The sequence below is a fragment of the Anopheles stephensi genome, chromosome 3 (assembly GCF_013141755.1).
Source record: "Anopheles stephensi strain Indian chromosome 3, UCI_ANSTEP_V1.0, whole genome shotgun sequence".
In the NCBI taxonomy this organism is placed as follows: domain Eukaryota; kingdom Metazoa; phylum Arthropoda; class Insecta; order Diptera; family Culicidae; genus Anopheles; species Anopheles stephensi.
In genome coordinates, this window is record NC_050203.1 from 41731567 (window position 1) to 41751496 (window position 19930).

General features: G+C 48.3%; 1 protein-coding gene, 1 long non-coding RNA gene and 1 other non-coding gene across 4 annotated transcripts; 1 reads left to right on the forward strand and 2 right to left on the reverse strand.

Moving 5' to 3' along the window:
• Positions 1–10618: 10618 nt before the first annotated feature.
• On the reverse strand, positions 10619–15008 carry LOC118512305. The gene is made up of 2 exons (XR_004906283.1): positions 12063–15008; positions 10619–11992 (listed from the first exon to the last, which is right to left on the reverse strand). It is a non-coding gene; the product is annotated as an uncharacterized LOC118512305 (long non-coding RNA).
• Positions 14074–14146, forward strand: Trnak-cuu. Its single transcript has one exon. It is a non-coding gene; the product is annotated as a tRNA-Lys (tRNA).
• Positions 15009–17504: 2496 nt separating the features above from the next.
• Positions 17505–19853, reverse strand: LOC118512304 (RNA 3'-terminal phosphate cyclase). Of its 2 annotated transcripts, none has more exons than XM_036056535.1 (6): positions 19542–19737; positions 19230–19474; positions 18831–19155; positions 18639–18766; positions 18304–18562; positions 17505–18233 (listed from the first exon to the last, which is right to left on the reverse strand). In XM_036056535.1, exons 1-6 carry the CDS (start codon positions 19596–19598, stop codon positions 18129–18131), a joined length of 1119 nt encoding a protein of 372 aa, XP_035912428.1. In that variant the 5' UTR covers positions 19599–19737; the 3' UTR covers positions 17505–18128. The 2 variants fall into 2 exon arrangements, with proteins under 2 accessions (XP_035912428.1, XP_035912429.1); XM_036056536.1 differs by having other exon boundaries at positions 17936–18233; positions 19695–19853.
• Positions 19854–19930: the final 77 nt, after the last annotated feature.

Here is a 19930-nt window from a genome sequence, read left to right on the forward strand (position 1 = left end):
TCGCTGCCGTTGTATCGACCGGCTCAGGCGTGGAAGGCATTCCCATCCCCATATTTTGGTGTCCATCACGTGAAATGGCATAATACGACTCTGGGTCCGTTAGTATGTCTGGAATTGCATGCAGTCATTTCCTGTCTGTTGATCATCCCGTTTGGAGTTGATACTAAAACTAAAGGTGTTCTCTTACGTGGCCACACAAGGTCTATCAACTTTGCGCTCGATCGTAGCATGCCGTCAATGCCTTCGTACGGCTACCGGCGGACGCTCACATTACAGCTTGCTGACATCGCCTCGGTGCCTAATGCCTCGGTTCCAGTATCCTCGAAAGGGCACCAATTTCAACGTTCCTCCTGCACTGTAAGCAAGTGAAACATTACCTTACCCTCAAAGCGTTCAGCGATACGTGCATGGCCAATTTTGCCGACACCTCCGAAACGTACCCGCGTTTTGGTCAGCTTTCAGCTGCGCCCGGACCGGAAGTCCCACGCGAACGGGTCGACACATCTTGCCGCAAATGGTACCTCTCCCTCCCCTTTAGCCCGGCACGAGTTTTCGGAGAAATCGGCACCACCACCGCCGCCAAAGTGCGACGCCAGCGAAATGTGAACGCGCCCTGCCACGGCTAGCGCTAGGGAAAAAGTTGTAGGGAAAAACAATCCAGCGCGCACCCATTACCGTTAGCGTCGCGTTGGCTAAGCCACACAACTGATTATCATTCTTTCTTCGTCGTGCGGGTACAGCAACGTGTACAGCTGTGTGTATGTGTATGATGCACCCAAACGCACCCGAAACCCCCGGGCATCGCAACCCGGCCTACGTGCAGCGCGCGATTGACTGACTGATTTCTCCAATTTCTAGCTCACCGTCCACCGTGGCGTTCTATTGAATGACTCGTAATTTAAATCCACCCAGTGGGAGTGGGAGACGCGTGACATGGGCGTGGAAGCGATGACGATTGCTTTCCTGAGCCTTATTCAACCTTTTATGTTAACGATAGCGGCAAGATTGTGCTGGCCGTAGCTGAATGTGGCACCCGTAGAACGTTACCAAGCGCGCGAAACGTACCGCATTGCCGATCAAGAATGGCAAGGCACATGTTCTAGAGCACACACAAAGCACATTGAGAGAAAAACAAGGTTCAATTCATGCGGATGGTTGAACTATCCCGTCAAGCTTTACTAACCTAACCGAACAAGCTTGATCATAACAATCGTAATAGTTTTTTTTAATCCTAATGTTGTATTACAAACTTATCAAATAATGCTTCAAACTTGCAAATAATTACTACAATGCTCTCAATCTATAAAACAGCCTTCAGTATAAAGAGATTAGAACCTTACTTAAGGAGATCTGATCAGGTCTGATTAATTTCCTCCTTCGATACAACAACAACGGGTCTTTGGGCTTTGATACTCCTTCCTGCCGTGCGAAAGTCCTCTATAGCTATGTCGGCGAGAGTGGTCTTCTCATTACTTGGCCACCAACTATTATATCCGAATAATTCCTCGTGTGCATGATGCTATGCCGGCTAGAGCTATATTAGGATTATGAGAATTTTTTACGACGTCCATCAGACTCAATGGATTTGTATGACATTTTAGATCATTGTGCACAAATATTTCCACACTTGCTTACCCGGTCCTTCGACAGGTTGGACGGACTGACATAGAAAATGTTCGCATTTTTGCATCCTACATCGTCTAGGTCAGACATGTCAAACACAAGTCCTGCGGTCCATATGTGGCCCTCGAGGCGAGAAAGGAATGTTGAAACTTTGGACGGCTGGAAATGTTGACAGCTATGGTCTAGGTCTTTGCTACTGACAGATTAAATAAAATCCTCCGATAGAGATTCGCCCAAATAATCCTATCGATCACTGATCAGCTCAGTTAAGGTGCATCTTTATGATCGTCGACGACGGGCAATGAAAGTGTTTTTACCTACTCAATCCGAAGAATAGTCATATAGACGGCATAATCTCTCATATAGTCATATAGTCGGCTTAAATTTTGTATAACAACAATTCCTTACATTCCTTACATTCATCAAAAGCTTTTTCGCTCAACTTTAGAATTCAACTCCGTCTCTTGGATGCCTCATTCATCAGTTAATTTACTTAGAATAGCACGTCTTATGCTTCTTCCTTGGTGCTACTACCTCGAAAAGTTGCGTCCTGCCAGCCATTTCTGGCTCTCTGAGACTTGATTTTACCCGTATCTTGATAGTTAAGTCCTGTGTACGGGTAGACGGAGGTCTGGATGGGATTTGAAGACCGGTTCTGCCGAGTAAAGACTGGCGTCGCTATCGTCTCGATCACCGAACCACCCCGTTGCACTTCTGAATGTACCGTGATTTTGTTCACCACCGCTGCTCTCTTTTTGGTTTAAACCATATATACAACAGACGACATGAAACTCAAGCCACACTCAATATACAGCAATGCGTCTAGCAAGTGAATCCATCATAGAAAATTTACCTTTATGCACCTGAAAGGACACTTTCAATCAGAGAGTTCTGGTTAAAGGTACTTCACCCTGCGAGTACTAACTCCTTAAGAAATATTATATTACGCGATCAATGTTGATCGTATGACGAGTCAGCGCTGCAGAACTATTCGTTCTCCAGAAATATTAAACTTTCATATAGAGAACCTTTTCAAGGAGTTTATGCTATTCGCTCCTCGAACGACCATTAACTGCAAGTGATCACTATTGAACTTTGACAACAATTCATCCCAAACCGTACTATGGAAAGTGAGGCTGATGTAATACCATCAGACCATCACCATAATAAGCGAGTTAAAGTATTTTTGCATCGTGTGTGTGCGTGTGTGCCGCGCTGTGTGCATCTAGTGATTAGATTGGAATTGATTCAGTTTTTTGTTTGGTTCGTTCGCTATTTGCCCACTAGCCGGAGGGACAAATTGGGTCGACATCCGTCGTGCGGCGGATGTTATACGCTTTCTACCTTCTCGGCAGGGGGTCGTCGGACTAGAAGGTGGACGGGGGATTGGCCCCACTGGACGACACCATTTTGTGCCGAAGCTATATGGAGCTATATCTTGCCCGGTGCATCGGCCGATAGATGTGACTTCCGTTCCGACTGCGAGCGAGAGCAGCCCAGCCCGGCCGTATCCGCAGCGATCACCACCGAGCGGGCCGGAAACCGGAAGCCACACACCGGTTGTTGCCCGACGTGGCCGATCTGGTCGCCCCGGGACGGCAAAGGCAAAAGCAAAAGGTGCAAAGACACGAGCGCACTGAAGGAGCGCGCTAACCACTTTCGAAGTGCTCCAGCGCAACCGGATGTCACCAATTGGTACCTTCGGGTACCCCGGGTACGAAGGATGGAACAAAATGGACGGTTTGCATGCATGCAAGCGACACGGGTCGAGGACACGGGGCGAAAGAAAACCGAAACCGGGCCCCGAACGGATGGAAACATCACCGCAACAACCGCACAGCAAAGGGAACAAGTGAACAGGCAGCAGCAAGCAGTTCCGGAGGCAGGTTGTCGGCTTCTTATTTGTATTGGCCGTGCCGTTTGGTTCTAGCTTCTTTTTTTCTGCCGGTTTGCCCCGGTTGGTTGGTTGATGATGGCCTCAGCGTTTTGAAGAAGCGCGATTTTGCGACATCATATTTCACCGTTCGACCGGCAAAAGCGAGACCGGAAGCGTACAGACCGTGAGAACCGGGCACCCTTCAGACCGACGCCAACGTAGAGAACACAGAGGGGAAAGGGACGGAAAAGGGCTTTCAGAAGGATTTCCCGTTAGTGGAAATTGATTCACGACAAAATGGAGCGTCACTCGAAGCGTCGGTGGCACTGTAGGCAGCCGTCGAGTGTTTTTGCTTCCTTATTTCATTACGAGTGCCCTGCTGCTGCTAGCTCGAGCTGCAAGTGAATTGAATTTGCACGGGCTTGCAAATCAAATCTAGCATCGATCATCGTGCTACCTTATGGGTTTACTGCACTTTACAGTAAACGATTTGCTCACCCAGAAAAGGCATCCCGGAGAAATGGTCAAACACGGCTAACGATCCTCGTTGGAAGTTTTGACCGGACCTTTTAGAAACCAAAGTGCGTAACGTGACGTGTGCGTGGCTGTATCTGTAGGCATCATTTAAATATTCCATTGTCCTCGGGCACGGGAGCGCGCGCTCGCGAAGCATGTGGTCTGATTTATAAATCAGAATGTAAAAATAAAGTGAAAACACCAGGAAACCAGAACCATAAAACCTGAACCTTCGTAATCGCTCCGAATCGGCCCCCGGTAGAACGAGACGAAATCGAGAAGCGATTAACGCATCCGCACTTAGCAGCGAGCGCTCTATCTAACCGTCCCACGGGCGACGACGACGTGCGTTGCAAAGGATTTCGGGTTTGAAATTTCTTTCTCTGTTAGTTAAAGGAAATGAGGAAAGCCTCTGTCCCCTGTGTCCTCTGTTCCGCTCTCTCCTCCTCCCCCCGCGCATTGTCACTCACCCCATGAGGAAGCCAGAGGGCAGCGCGCGGTTATGGCACCTGTAGCGTCGGCACGGCACGGCCCGTCGATCGGAGTTTCGGGTTTTACGGGCGACACCTTCCAACCTGTCCGACCCGCGTCCTACGTACCACAAAATGTGGGTGCCAAGGTGGCTCCCGAGAGGTTGGCAGAGCGGCAGAGGGACACACAGCACATCGAAAGGGAGATCAATGGCGAAGAAGGAAACAAAACATATCGAATTAATATTCAATTCGATAGCTTGAAATGTATTTAATATTCATGAAATTCTTCCTTCAGAGTAGATATTAATTAAATTTATACATTGATAGAAATGGGTCTCCTTTTTCTTGCCTTCGGTTTTGGTCCGTTTCGCCGCCTTCCCTACTGCGACGGCGTATCCGCCCCGTTTGCCCGGTTTGTCCGTTTTGGAGGCGAAGCGTAGGTCTAGCGGCGCGCCATTTCCATCGCCGCACGGCTACACCGTGCCACGTTCACAATTATTTTATTTCTATTTATTTGCCTCGATCGGATGTGGTCGATCGTAGTACGTGGGCACGGCGGATGTTGTGTGCTCGCTGCCGAACGCCCGTGCTTCATTAGGGTATACAAACGCAATGCGTTCCAAATGGAAGTCTAGCATTGCGTTCGGCAAGGGACAACACAGAACGTGCGTTGCCGAAGCCATCGTGTAGCCTGTGGTAACAGTTATTGAACGGTAAAAGGACGGTATGTTTTGAGGGAACTTATCGTAACGCACCTATCGCACTGCTGAAGATGTGAGGAGATAGCAAGAACTACTTGGTTATGGTCATATGAGCGAATATTAGCGGACTTAATTGGTATACTAAAAAATTGATGGTGGTGTGAGGTGGCTAAAACAGATTCGTCTAGTAAACCCGGTCTCATCTGTTGAAAAAAATTCCAAAAAAATTCATCTGTTGAAGTGTTGATTCGATCGTCACGCCAAAACAAAAAACTAGCGAAAACGATCACGAAGGATTACTAAGGTATACTAGAGAAGAGCCAAATTTGAATTCTCTTACTTCGATGGAGAGATACAAAAATTTCAAATAGATATAAAAACCGGCCTGTGTATTAGAAAGATATCGCATCTGCCACAATAACCAAACCTCCCTTCGAGACAGGAATTTTATAGACACTTTCTTTACACCAGTAGCAGTTCTAAGGCCACAACAAACGAGAATCTGTGTTGGAACCTTTATTCGCCCTACAAGTGCGCACCATATTCGCCTTAACTGAATCGAATTTTAAAAGGATATCAGGTCTCAACCTTACCCTGGTCTAGTGCCATAGGAGCTCAGGCTTTTGAGCGTAGAGACTTTATCATTCCGCTTATGCTCATAGATTGCAGCTTACGTCCATAAGCTAAAGGAGAGTCTTGGGCAAGATCCACTTTTTAATTCAAAATCCACAGTCAAAGCACTAGATTCGCAGTGGTCAGTGGGCAGCAACAGCATCCGAACCATCTTCCCGTGGCCATAACTGACTGTCCAACTACAATAATAGTTATAAGACACGGAGGATCAATTATCATCAAACAGCTCCTAAGAAAAGTGCCAGTTTTGGAATGCTTCTTAAACAGAGGTTCTTCCAGCAACCATATATCATTCGAACTGTACGAATTCCATTTCATCACCATTCAAATTTGGTCTATATTTAAACTTATACGACACATTCTAATGAACGGTTCAACATTTTGTAGAATAGACAACAGATTGGCTTGTCTTACAGCAAACTTTCTCAAAATAGTTTTGAGCTTCCGATAATCCTTCTAGGAGGAGATTTGTTCTTGTATAAATCACATCTCTCCTACAACTCAAACTACTCCTGAACAACAAAACCTTCACATTACTCAAAGTATGCACACTTAAGCCATGATTTAGATTTTTATGGCCCCGCCGAATACCGATACGGCTTCCTCCTGTCTGGTTTGTTTTTTTTTCTCCCTTCTGGTACGACAAAAGCACTCGGCACATGACAAAACACACGAAATGAAAGCACTTTGCCCGGGGGAAGGCAGTACCGGTTGCGCTTTATGCGTATTTAATGCTACCCGTTTTAAAATGTACCAGCATATTGATGTGGTGCGATAAACATCCAGTGCCAGCGAAAGGATCATCATGAATGGAGGAGGAAGATCACACAACGCACACGCACCGTAGATCTCCTCTTCCCGAGCCCGAAACTGAATGAAACATTACGCGTTACACCCTCATTTATTATTCAACGACCGATTTTTTTTTTTTTTGGTTGTCGTCGTTTGCTGCTGCTTGTTTTTGTTACTCTCCATCCAAGTCCAATCCATTGAGCTTGTGCCCGCGCTGTTGCACTCGCACCGTAAATCGATCGTCTCGCTCTTTCCGGCCCGCTTTCCACTTAACACCCGCGTTCTTCGGCTTCAGCTGCGCAATTGGCTGCATCCTGTGCCTTGATCCTTGCTGCGAGTGCTCGATCCTGTAAGGATGCTCGAGAGCAAAGAAGCGTGGGAAAGTGGTCGTGATCGGCCGATGGTTTTTGCTGGCGTGCAACAAAACACCCTAGCAGCCCTTAGCCTAGAGGACACGGACACACACACACGCACACACAGAGACATCTGGCGGAAGGACTCAGCGTTTGAGTGTTGAGGCCGGGTGGGTGCTCTGGACCGGAAATAGATTCAACATTTCTCCACTGATCCACACTTCGCCCCGCGATCGAGACTGATCGAGGTTTCAGGGCTTGGGAAATGGTTGGTTGAAGTGTCAAGAGCAGCTTTGCTAAAGTTAACTATAACTAAAGCTCTCTCTCTCTCTCTTTTTCTCTCTTTCTCTCTCTCTCTCTTTTCACCATGTCAATGATCCCTGTGACAGAGAAGATCCCCCGCTTCGCTAGATCAACAAATTGTTCGTTAATTATCGGTCAATTACGCTTTCCGGCCATTTCTCCATCGTGTACTCGATTCAGCTCAACGCGACATTATGTCCATTACAGTTGTAGTAAAGTTCTTGCAATTATGTTCTTTTTACCCTGTTTTAATCTCTTTTTCAGAACATAATCGAACCTTTTTCGGTGCCGTAGCAATGAGAAACAGTTCCATCAACACTTCAAAACCCACGAGAAAAGAAAAAAACCGTTCCACACAACCCCTTCCAACCGTGGACGCCATTGGTGGATATATATCGGCTAAACCGCATTCTATACGCTCGTTCATTCCCTAACGCTGTTTTTTTCTTCAATTTTTGCTTCAACCCTCTCAACGTGCGCCCGTCTCGACGACGCTCGAACCCGCTAGCCCACCACGATGCCGTTATACAATGCGATGCGCAATCATTCGGTAAACTGGCCACTTCCGGTGGTGATAGCGACAACCAGGCCAAGCGTTTGCGTTTCCCTCGCTCGCTCTATCTCTCTTTTTCACGCTGTCCTATCTTGCTCACTCCTCGCTGAATGCCGTTGGTTCCGCACTCGCCTAGTTCGATCTTGTTGGGGTGCGATCGCCAGCCCACAAGACATCGGGAGGGCCCAATACACACATGCGTGGATATGGCCGGATAGCATTTTTTTATCAGTGACTAGTGGACCCATGCGGACACATCTTGCTTATCGCTTCGAATGGCTGTGTGTATGTGTGTGTGTGTCGGTTCTCCATTCTTGGTGAAGTTCTTCTTTTTCACTACCAAACAACCACATCTGCTGCTACACTCAACACGGCTCGATATACGGCCCTTGTCGATCAATTTCTAACGAGGAATGATATATTTTTGATTATTACTTCAGCAAGATTATTCTCCTGACTTGATTTAGTTTTGCTGCTAAGGACCCTGGTTTACCAATACACCTCAGGGAATTATATTTGTGTGCTCGTTTCCGTTTCCGTTTCCGCTGGACTGGCCTGTAGAACGTTAGCACACGTGTGTTGGCAACATTTTCCCCCATACGAGATTACACACGTCAGTTAATAGTAATGTACATGGTTCATTTTTCTTACTTTCAGATTACAGGATTTGCCCCACTGGTTAGTGCTTAGCCATTTGAATTACCTATCCCTCACATCCATCGCGGAGCCGGCCGCCGAACATTAGTGTTTGCCTTTGATTTTCATTTACTCCATCGCGCCCATCCGTACACGCACAATGAGAGCGCCGAAAAGTTGGCGTTCTAAACCTGATACTTTGCTAAACGATCATGAGCAGCTAGGCCTAAATCGCACTCAATCATCCCCCATGATTCCTTCCATACCGTTCAAAGACAGTGGAAAATGGCCAAGTGGCGCGAAAGATTTTGATGGCCCACGATCAATATATACAAACCCTTATTCTTTTATAACTTTTGCTTATTTTAATAATGGAATATAGTAAGCCCGTTGTGGAACGCACCATTCGTGTGGTAAAATGTTGCTTAAAGCTAAGGGAAATCCACAACTGAATGCAAGATTCCATTATATGATTTCCAAGCTTTATAGATTTATTTAAAGCCTACAAGATATAAAAAAAAACCCTATAAACAGTTGAAGATGAAGCTTCTTTATCTTCTTTTTACCCGAACCTCCTGAGATCTAAAAACTCGAAATTGCTGAATAATCAGTATTGCGTATGGACGGACGCTCCAGACAGGATTCGTTCGCCGGTACTGCCGTGTGAAGACCGGAGTCGCTACCTACCACGGCCTCTGAATCGTAACAGCTTCCAAGTAATGGTAATCAATGAGCGATTTCAATACAGAGTAGCTGACCACATTTTGACTACAAATCTTTGAACTTTAAGCACGTTTTCCCTTATACCAAATTGTGACTTAGTAGTTATTACTGCTTTCGGAACCACCATTCGTCCTTTATTATCGAATATTCCAAAATATTTCCCTCAACATTTCCTCCAACGAGCGAGTTTAGACGCACAAACTTGGTTGGATATTGATCGACTCCTTCTCCTTGTCTGCTTCCTCCTCTAAGGTTCTCGACTATTTTGATCCACTGCTCAAACACGGTCGTGCACTACGGCGAGCGAGCTGAACCGATCGAACGCAAAGCACAAAACCAGCGCGGATGGAGGACGCGCGCGCGCGCTCGCGCACGCTCACGCTCGGCTCTGAACGTACGAGCAAGGGAAAGGGTAACGAACAAAGGGGATCGGAGCAGGGGGGGGGGGGGGGAGTGGGAGGAGGGTGGGGCAGCTAACGGGGGGGAACGCGAGGAACTTGCTAACTAAAGCCGGAAAGTACATCCGGTCATGCGCGTATATTTTAATGGGTGTATATTTAAGAGTGCGCGCAGCGCGTCGACTATCGGCCATCGAACGTCGGCAGGAAGTGAGCCGGTTGGGGAGCATTGTATTGTACGAGCAGGGGAAGGGGAGAAAAGGTGGAGCGGGACGGGAGAAAGAGGACAGCAGGGACGGGGAGTGGGATGCGCAAACGAGGCAGAGAGGAGGAAGCTGCCCATAAGCTGGAAACGTCGTCATCATCGTCTCTCTCTCTCTCTCTCACACACACACACTCGCTCTCACCTTCTTGCGTTCTTTCGGATTGTACACGCACGCACGAAATGGAGGACGACGTGCTGGTGGCGATGAGCGATGAGGCGAGAGCGGCCAGAGAATTGAGGAACGAATCGTGCGAGATTGAAAACAACGTGTGGAGGAAACGGGGAGGGTGATGGGATGGGAGGGCGCGTACGCGGGGGCCGGTTACCTACGCATACATGCATACACAATTTGTATTTTGCATAAACGCACACTCCGCGCACCGATCATCACGGCAACCCACCAACATCGGTCCCCCGATGATCTCCGTAGCTCGTTTGTGCTGTTCGTGTCAACCGGAGGAGGACAAAATCTTCCCGCCACCGGCTACGCTTTGCTGAATTGAAAAGTGCCTGGAGCTGCGTTTCTTTCTGTTTCAATTTGTACAGTAGAACAACTCGACGAATGGGATCAACATGCATGTCCCATGAATAATAATTGGTTTTGTGGTTTTTTTTTCATTCAATTTTAAAACCTTGGTTTTAGAGATTAGCTTCTATTTTAATACACGATGTCATGTCAGTTCGGCATACCTACGTTTAACATTTACATTTTTACATTTACCTTGAATTGGTTTATGCCTAACGAGAATGATGTTCTAATGAACTCAAAATGGTAATGATTAAACACATTTATTTCGTACACAACGACACGTACAAATATTCATAACCGATAGATCATGTTAAAAACGCTACCTAACCATAGCCAAAAAGCCATCCATTTTAAGTTAAAGGCGAGAGCAGAGTGATTCCCGTTCGAAAATTTAAGGCACTGGATGAAGGCATCATTAAGTGTACTAAAAGGTTTTACAGCTCATCCTTGATGCTTCGTTTCTGTGCGTTATTTCAAATCTTCTTTCAAATCGAGCAGTTTATTTAATTTCTCCAGTGTTTCCTAAGCCAGATGGAAAAAATAGCCAATGTAAAATTTTATCCAAGTTTAATTACACGTTAATCCATTCCAACGAAAGTATGCTTCCAAAAAGGCGCTAATAAATTTTCATAAACGAGCTATCCGTCTGCAATGTCTTTACATGGCATGATAAAGGGTTCAAATAACATCCGCACCGTTCCACCGTAGTGAGGACTGGCTATACAAATACTTGCTATCAATCTAGTTAGCCACTGTATGGTCCGCACTGCTATGAAGGTCGTTAGGCCAACAAGAATAAGGAACGAGTATCGAATCCCGTCCCGAACGCCTCCCCCCATGTAGGAACAAATGTCCAACTACGGGTAAACTAAGTCAAGTAAGTCACCAATGGTAGACAAAGCGCCCTGAGGTTGTAGAACCAAAAAAGACGAAGAAGATTAGACCTTCGTTAGCCCAAGGAGGTTTTTGTAAGGTGAACTTACAGTTCCACCTCCGAAATAAAGTAAACAAACCACTCATTTTTACAGTACTGTTGAAATATCGCTTGACGAAAATGATGTTCATCTCCACGGGCACGAACTATCTATCAGAGGGTCTAATAGTTCTTAAAAGAAATTAAAAATGCTACCAGCATTCCTAAGATGAGCTTTAAAAACTAGTATGTTTTATCTACACCGATTTTAGACTGTAGAAAACTAGAATGGTGTAATCTTCCATTCCACCCCACATACTTATCAATCCACTCCATCGAAGCTCATGGGCGACGGGGCGGCTCCACCGGCTTCAAGGGGGGCACACAAAAATGGGACGCGAGGGGAGGAGAAGAAGAATCCATACACATTGGTGTACGCTTTCGAAATTTTGTCGCTTGCTTTCTTTTCGGTTTCGGAGCTGGCTGTTGTGTTCCGCCGTTTGCGCTCTTGCGTTCTCTTGCTAGCCGTTTCCGTCTATCGTTGCCGCCCGTCCGATGCTGGTTCGCATTTCCGTTCGCGCGTCGCAACTCTCGCCCGGCTTGCTGCGGTCTCGGGGTCCCGGAAAAAAGGGGTTTCTTTTCCATGTCCATATTTCTCCCGGGCCCGCGTTGGCACACTCTGTGTGGTGTGTTGCTGGTGTGGGTCTGCGCGTTGGCCAACTCGTACTACCATCATCAACATCATCACCGTCATCATCAATGGCGAAGTACTCACCTCCTAGTAGCGGCGGGGTGGATCGGTGGGGCGATGGAAGGAAGGCTGGAAGGCGTGAATGGCGCGCGTAGGTGGCGAATGGAGCAGAGCCCAGGGCGTAGGCACTGGCCCGACTGCGTGGGACGTACTCGCGTAAGCTGATGGGTGCGTATGTGTCGCCTCCTTTGTTGCGACGCGCGTGTAGGTGTGCGCGCTAGTGCCCGCAGCCCAGAGCGGCCGCGTGCGTGCGCACAATCTCACCAAACCCCAACGAATCCGAACGAACGTCGGAAACGTGGCAAAAAAAAACAACAACACACGTAAAGTAAAATACATCAGCCGGAAGACCCGAGAACCCGAGTAATCGAGACCGCGCCGAGTGGTAATGCGATGAGCATCATCCCCCACCCAGTGTGTGCCATCCAATTTTCCACACACACACACGCACGCACGCAGTACATCGTGCAAGCACACACACACACACACACACATCCAAACGCGCGCGCCCGTTCCAGTGGGCCATTTGCAACGTTGGAGCGATTGTCGAGCGCTGGGCTGGCAGGGAGTTGTTGATCGTGTCGCTCGACGGTAGTATGGCTCGATTCATTCATGATTACGTTGACGCAACTACGCAAGTCGAATGCGCCGCGTTCCGTTGCACATCTTCGTCCGCTTGCCGTTTCATCGCCATAGCACCGCATCGCACTACTGTGGGGCGGCCGGTTCGCCGGATGAGGTTAGGCGACATTTGTTTCACGTGAGGAATAAGAAGGGAACAACTCGACGGCGGGGAGAGAGAGCAAAAAAAATCCCACCACACACAAAAACGCCTATTCAAACGACATTCAACAGAGTAGCCTATAAATGACATCGTTCATCTCGCACGGTGTACTGAAGGGGAGAACGAGACAGGCAGAGAGAGAGAGAGAGACTGAGATAGAGAAACGTTACCGGAGGAGGAGAAGAAAACAAAGGGTGGGGAGAGAGAGAATGGCAGAAATCAGCACAAGGGCGGTCGAAGACGTCTTTTCTACGCCAACAAAGTGTTACTAGGCCTGTGTGTCCCCGTGTACCGCGCAACCAGCCCGCCAACGTACCGAATGAGGACGGAGGGGGCAGGGGGACGTGCGCTGGCCACAGGGAGGCTGCGGATGGCGAGCTTCATTGAAATTTACATCTTCTCAATTGGAACGGATGACAGTGGAGTGAGTGAACGGGAAAACGAAGCGAGAGGCAGGGCGACAACAGCGGTACCCGCGATCGGAGCGCGTTGGTCAGATGGACGAGAGATGAATGGGAGAGACGCGAGTCCGTGTGTGCGCGCCTGTGTGGATGTGTGTGTGTGTGTGTGTGATGGGGGGAGGGTTGTGAACGTTTGTTTGAACGACTTACGTACACCTTTTTCAAGTCTAGAGGGAAGGGGAGGGGGCGAAAAGAGGAGAGGATGGTGGGGACTTTAAACCGACGAACACACTGTCGGTCCACCCGGTGCTCCACCCCAAACCTAGGACTGCCTACTACAGCCCATTATGAATGTTTACCGGGGGACCAGGCTGTTTACCAGGCAACGCGCGCGTGAAAAGTGAATGAAGTTTCAAACCCGGCCCCGGACGTTTCTCGAACCCTCGGTAACAGGATGTGGTAGGATGTGTGTTGTAGGAGTTCAATGAAATATTTAACACGTCGCACATGTTGCTGCCTCGGGTATGGCAAACTGGTTGACATTTTGGGGGCGGCAAAGCCGAGGGCGCATACACGGCGCTGATGGTGATGATGATGCGCCCACTGTCCACAGCGATTCAGTGGCGAGTGCTAGTCGATGTGCCAAAGCAAGGAGAGACCATATGGTCATGATATTCGGGCAGATCGTACTGTTGACCGACCATTTGTTTATCTGCGTTTGAGCAGAGATGGGTCCGTGTTCGTAAGCAAGCGAATCTTATCATTCTGTAATTGCTTCGGTCACTTGTTCACTGCCTAGAAGAAAGATCGAAACCAAACGATCACGATCATCACCCCCGTCGTCCACATCGCCCGGCTAGCTCAGTCGGTAGAGCATGAGACTCTTAATCTCAGGGTCGTGGGTTCGAGCCCCACGTTGGGCGCACTTCACAAATCGAGGAAGGAGTTACAGTTCATTCATCAGCGACCGTCCAGCCTCTTTTTTTGATCATACTTTACTACAACCTAACTAGCCGCAAAATGCTGAGCTGAGCCGAGATGTAAGACTGTGTGACGTACGACCGGGTGCGCCGTTTTGGGGTGAAGACGACTCGGGATGGCTTCGGCGGCACATCATGCATGCCGTACCATATTTCATCGCACTCCTTTTGGAACATCTCATCTTGGATGTGTGCACCCTCGAATAGCTTTTTCCGGTCCCGATGGTCCCCCACCAACAGATTTCCATGCAACGATATTTATAAATAACGTGTGCTGTGTATCCAAAAAACAAAAACAAAACAGCCAACACCACGTCTCAATGGCATACACACACACACACACACACACGCACACCTCATCCGGCTAGTGGACCAGGCCAAAGCCGAGTAGCATTCTAGTAGCGTCGGAGGCATCGGAGGTTTAAGCGAGCCTGGTGTTTTTCTTCACTTTCCACGAGTTTCCAACAGATCTTCCCATTCACTCTCTCTCTCTCTCTCTCTCTCTCTCTCTCTCTTTCACCATCATTCGTGGCTACATAAATCCTTCTGGAGTCGTTGTACGTACGCAATGGAATGATTCCTCCCTTGCCTTCATTGAAGTTCACCTTCCTCTAGTCTTGATCTCCAGGGATCACGATCGCCCTCGTCGGTTTCTTGTTTCCCTTTGCAGCACCCAGCGGCAGCAGCAGCAGCAGCAGCGACAGGATGTGTATGCCTTCCAAGAGTTCACCTGCACCACAAGTGAATTTACCCCGCGAAAACGGAAACAGCCTCTAAAGTAACGCTCACTCGCGAAGATGAGGAGACTCGCAAGATCCTCTTGTAATTTTTTGGCCACCAACAGTGCGTATCGTTCGAGATGCGTCTCCACGGCGTTGGTGGAGGCGCAAAATGCTACGCGGCGGTATGGCACACGACACACATGTGAACCACACATATTGCAGAACGGACGGCGAAATAAGTAGCATCCGGATCCACCTATCAACCGTTTTAAGTATGAATGACAGCGAAACATTCAGCGTGCTAGAAAGAGAGAGAGGATCATGTACTAGGAAGATGAGTGTAACGATTGGATGGGCCTAATATGGTATAGTGCTCGGAGAAGATTAAATGAGGAAATCCAAAGTTAAATAGACGTTAAACCAGTGAGCAGATTGCAATCGAAGCAAAGAATCACAATAGCTGGCAAATGCACTCTAAAGGCCAATATTACAATCAATGCTGATCCTCGATCTCCATCGGGGAAAAGGGAAGAAGCCGATCATCATCAGAGGGAATCAAAGTGTAAGAGTCGTAGGCGATTCGCAAGAGTACCAGTGCAGTCCACTCTGAACCCCCCAACAACGAGCGGTCCGGAATTAACTACCAATGCACGGGCCCTTTCCACGATGGCCGGCAGTAGGTGTCTCGCGTAGTAAAAATGCCTTTTATTTGAACGCTAAAAATATCACCGATTCATTGATGCAAACGAACGTTCGTCAAAAGCATCGGCCGTGATGGGGACGACACGCACGCGGCACAGCGAGGCAGCGCAGCAGAGTCGAGCGGGACACAAGAGTTGATTAACGGACGATATGGCCGTGGTCGCGTGTGGGCCGGTGGTGGATGTTATTGAACGGAAAAAGAAAACACCTCCACTTCCGAAGTGGGATGAGCGCTGAAAGCCGGGACAAGACGCTCCGAGCGTACGGAACGGACGGACGGAACGGACGGACGGACGGAACGAAGCGAACGATGCCAGCTCGTGGGCGACAGGAAATAACAAACTGCCGGATGAAGTCGGGGCCCGGTGCCTGTGTGTGTGTGTGTGAGTGTGTGCGGGCGCGACGTGGAGAATACCGGACCGGATCAACAAACGGATGCATGACAAGCCAAAGCCCACACACACGCACACGGGTGTGCGTGGTTAGTGCGACAAGTGGAAGCTACCTCTGGATGAACGAGATGCACGATGGTTTTATTATTAGCAACCGAGCCGGGATGGAGCGTGGGGGCGCGTCGGGCAGCGACGGAGCAACCGCGCTTTCTTGGAGGATCCACCTACGTAAGTGTTCGGGTACCGGGCGAATACAGATTCGTAAAAATCACACACACACACACACACACACAGCTGTGGAAAGGAGTCTGTGCGGGATGGACCGAACCAACACTGCCACTGTCAGGAAGGCCAGCGTGGCCACCCTGCCCGATGCGCACGCGCTACGTTCGCCCACCAGCTGGGGAGTATCGTTCCTTCCTTCACACCCGTTCACGCCACCCGGGGGCAGCAAGCCTATGGTGGGTTTGGTCGAGCGGAAGGGAACGGGGGTGAGAGTGGACGCAGCAGCACGGTGGCGTGAAATTTAAGGGCATCTTAAGTGGATGCTTGACAGATGTGGAACCAGCCGTTGGATCCGCGGGGCGTTGCGGTTGCGTTGGGTCCGGCCGGCGACGGCGGCACTGGACGAAGCGAGTATTTTTTCGTTTCGGTTCGGTCAATGAAAGCGTGTGGAGACGTGTGGAGCGAGAGAGAGAAAGAGAGAGAGAGAGCTTTGGCGACATGTTGACGCTCGCAGATCATGCTTTAGCGGAACGGGGGCCGAGCTAGTTGACCACAGTGTTTGGCAGGAACGGCCGAGGGAAGTGGGAACCGATGTTACAGAATAATATTTACTGTCGAAGCCTCTTCAAGGTTCGTCCTACCTTGCCAGGAAGGTTGAAAGGTAGCGGACCTCGGAGAAGACCCGGTCCGTGGCCCGTGTTACCTGTTGAACTTGAAGTCCTTTTCCTAATCCTAGTAATCAATCCGGATTAGGTTAGTGGCTAATTATCTAAGCACTGTACAGGAATCTGCTCACAGAATGATAAGTTTACTCATTAAAAGGGAAGAAGGCTTAAAACCCTGTGCATGCAATTATCACAACGAAATCCACAAACCAGAGCTCTGCTGCGGATCCAGTCATCTACAAGCGCTCATTTGTACTATGACCAGGAAAATGGACTCAGTGTATGTCCGTCTTAAATCTGCGAGCCTGACTCATGTATCCTCTTTTCAGGATCTAGTTTGGACACAAATTTAAAGTTTCATTACCATAGCATAGATTATATTGACAAATACAATTACAGTATGATGCTAGATACTATACTTCAAGACCTATTCCAATAAAAAGGTCCTTGAGATGGTATTAGTTTAAATAAGAATACAGCATCAACATTCGCATGCTACATTTCACCAGAAACGATAGCGACAACCAGCAACGAATATGTCATCATCGGTCTAGTGCAGCAACATTTGAACTCTATATCAGCATCTCAAGAGAAATAGCGAAGAAAAAAAAGAAGAGAAACCATTTATTATTTTCGGTCGATGAATTATGCTCCTAGAAGAAACCAATGAGAATCCAGATCTCGAAGAAAAAATATTCATCATCGAAACTGACCTTCACAGTCGCACATATTGCTACATCTTTCAAACGAAGCGCCGGTGTAACGATGGTTTGGTCGCATCCATCTGTTTTAAAATGCTTTCAAGGGGTTACCGAGACGTGTAAGGACCACGTGACCCCTCTGAATGAAGATCAACTAGTATGCACTTCATAGAATTGTCCTTCGCGACCCAACCGAAAGCCTGGACGAAGGAAAATATGAAGACTCAAAGAGATGTGGCTCCCACTAGAAGTCACCTCAATTCGTACGATTAAGAACAACCCGGCCAGTGATCTTACCCTGAAATCCACGCACTTTTCCCTATCGTATTGTGAACAAAACTAATCAAAATGGAATAATTTATTCGTTGCAGGATGTAGCATACCGACAGACGACGAGGTGTTCTGATCGCGGCCCTCAAATCATGCCTCCCCAAGGCTTCTGCCTAATGATGTATCAATAATGTGCTTACCCTCAAGTTACATGGTAATCGATCGTAAAAGAATAATCCTCGTGCTGCTCATTGCAGTCTTGTGGCGTTCGGAAGATTTACATTACGAAGCCCGATGCCATCACATTCGATGATTACATTAAGCCCGTTCTCCTCAATGGTGTTAAATTTGGCCTGAAACCAGTGTGCGTTCGTAAAGTTATTAGTTCAACGGTGACAAACATAGCTTTACGTACACACACACCTTTGTCATCAACTCTGTCACATAGATCGCCGTCCTGGTGTGCATCGTGAGTGGTTCGGCGCGGATGCGACTCTTGCCGTCTGCCAATGCCATCAGAACAATCATCATGTCCTGCACGTGTCGGTCAACACAGGCACCAGCCAACACAGCGCTTTGGATTTCGCGTGCAGCTTCTTCCCCACTGTGGAAACTTTTTTTCCTTGCCTCTCCAAGTGCCGAGCCTCCAAGGATTACTCCAGTGCTTGTCTCACAGCCAACACTGCATAACAAGGGAAAAAAAAAGGAACGAAAATGTTCTTCCATTTCGAGCATCGAAACACGGCCTCGTCACTCACATGATGCCGGAACAGTTTCCTTCTGGTGCCATGTCTACACTCTCCTTATACACCTCAATGTCGGCTGCTCTGTGGCCGCTCATCTGTCCCAGAATTGATTTTGCACCGCTGGACATTTCATGGGCAATCTGCAAATTACAGAAATTTCAGTTGTAAGTCACCAAAGACCAATCTGCTCCCCACCACCACCACCTTCAACGGAAGCACACCGGCCACGAAGCTCCATCCAAAGACTCTGTTCACACGACCCATCTCGACCAGGACGATGGGCCGCAGGGATTGTACTGGCCTTACTTCCACCACGCACTGTCCTCCCCCCTTGGGGAAGTAGCCCCTTCGGATCAGATCGAAATCGAAGCTGGCCCCAAACCTCTCCATATTGGGACGGAATATTTCGGTTAGGAAATCAACCTGTGGTGCAAGATCCGTGTTCGTACCGCCTCGCAAATCCAGCGTCACTGGCCCAGAACTAAACAAAGCTACAGGTAGTGCCGCCTGCAGCAGCAAGGCTATGCTTCTAAAACGGTTGGAACGAAATAAGGTAAATGGTAATTTGTTTCTCCATCCTGCAACCCGGTATCCCTCTCCTACCCGGCAGTCTGAATGTGCCCGACAAAACGGCCTTCCCCTATGTGCCCGGGGTAAAATTCGATCTCCGTTGAGCCGAGCGTAGCTTTATGCACTCTACCTGCACAAATGTCCCGCATCAGTTCTACACCGGCCAGATGCTGTGCTGCTAGCCCAGGCTTCTTGCGACCTTGCCGAATGTTGGAAATTCGCACTGGCGTCTTCGTGAGCACGCTGAAACACAGTGCCATCCGCAGGATTTGGCCGCCCTGGAAAATGAATAACGTTCGGATTAGAACAATTGTTGCCGGTTCAACACACGCTAGCGCAACAAACTCCTTCCAAAACGCTGCCATCTATATCGACTAGATGCTGTTCCGACATCCGGTTCATTCGTTGAATTAGCTGGTGCCGCTTTCGAGTGGGAACGGTGTTTCAAAACTACATTCAATGTTTTCTGCGCTGTGCCACAATCAAAACAAAACATACCGGCAGCGCATGTCGAATCGGTACCAGGAAAACGGAGAACATTACTATGACAGTTTGTTGAATGATTGTTTGGTAATTTTCAACAGGAGGCTAAGAAAACATAAATTAGTAATAAAACTGAAGCGCGCTATTCGGAAATGCATTTTAAAACATAAAAATCAACATTTTAAAAATATCGAACATGAACAATGAAGCCGTGGTCGTAGCGATGTGACAGTCAGCACTGGACGCGATTT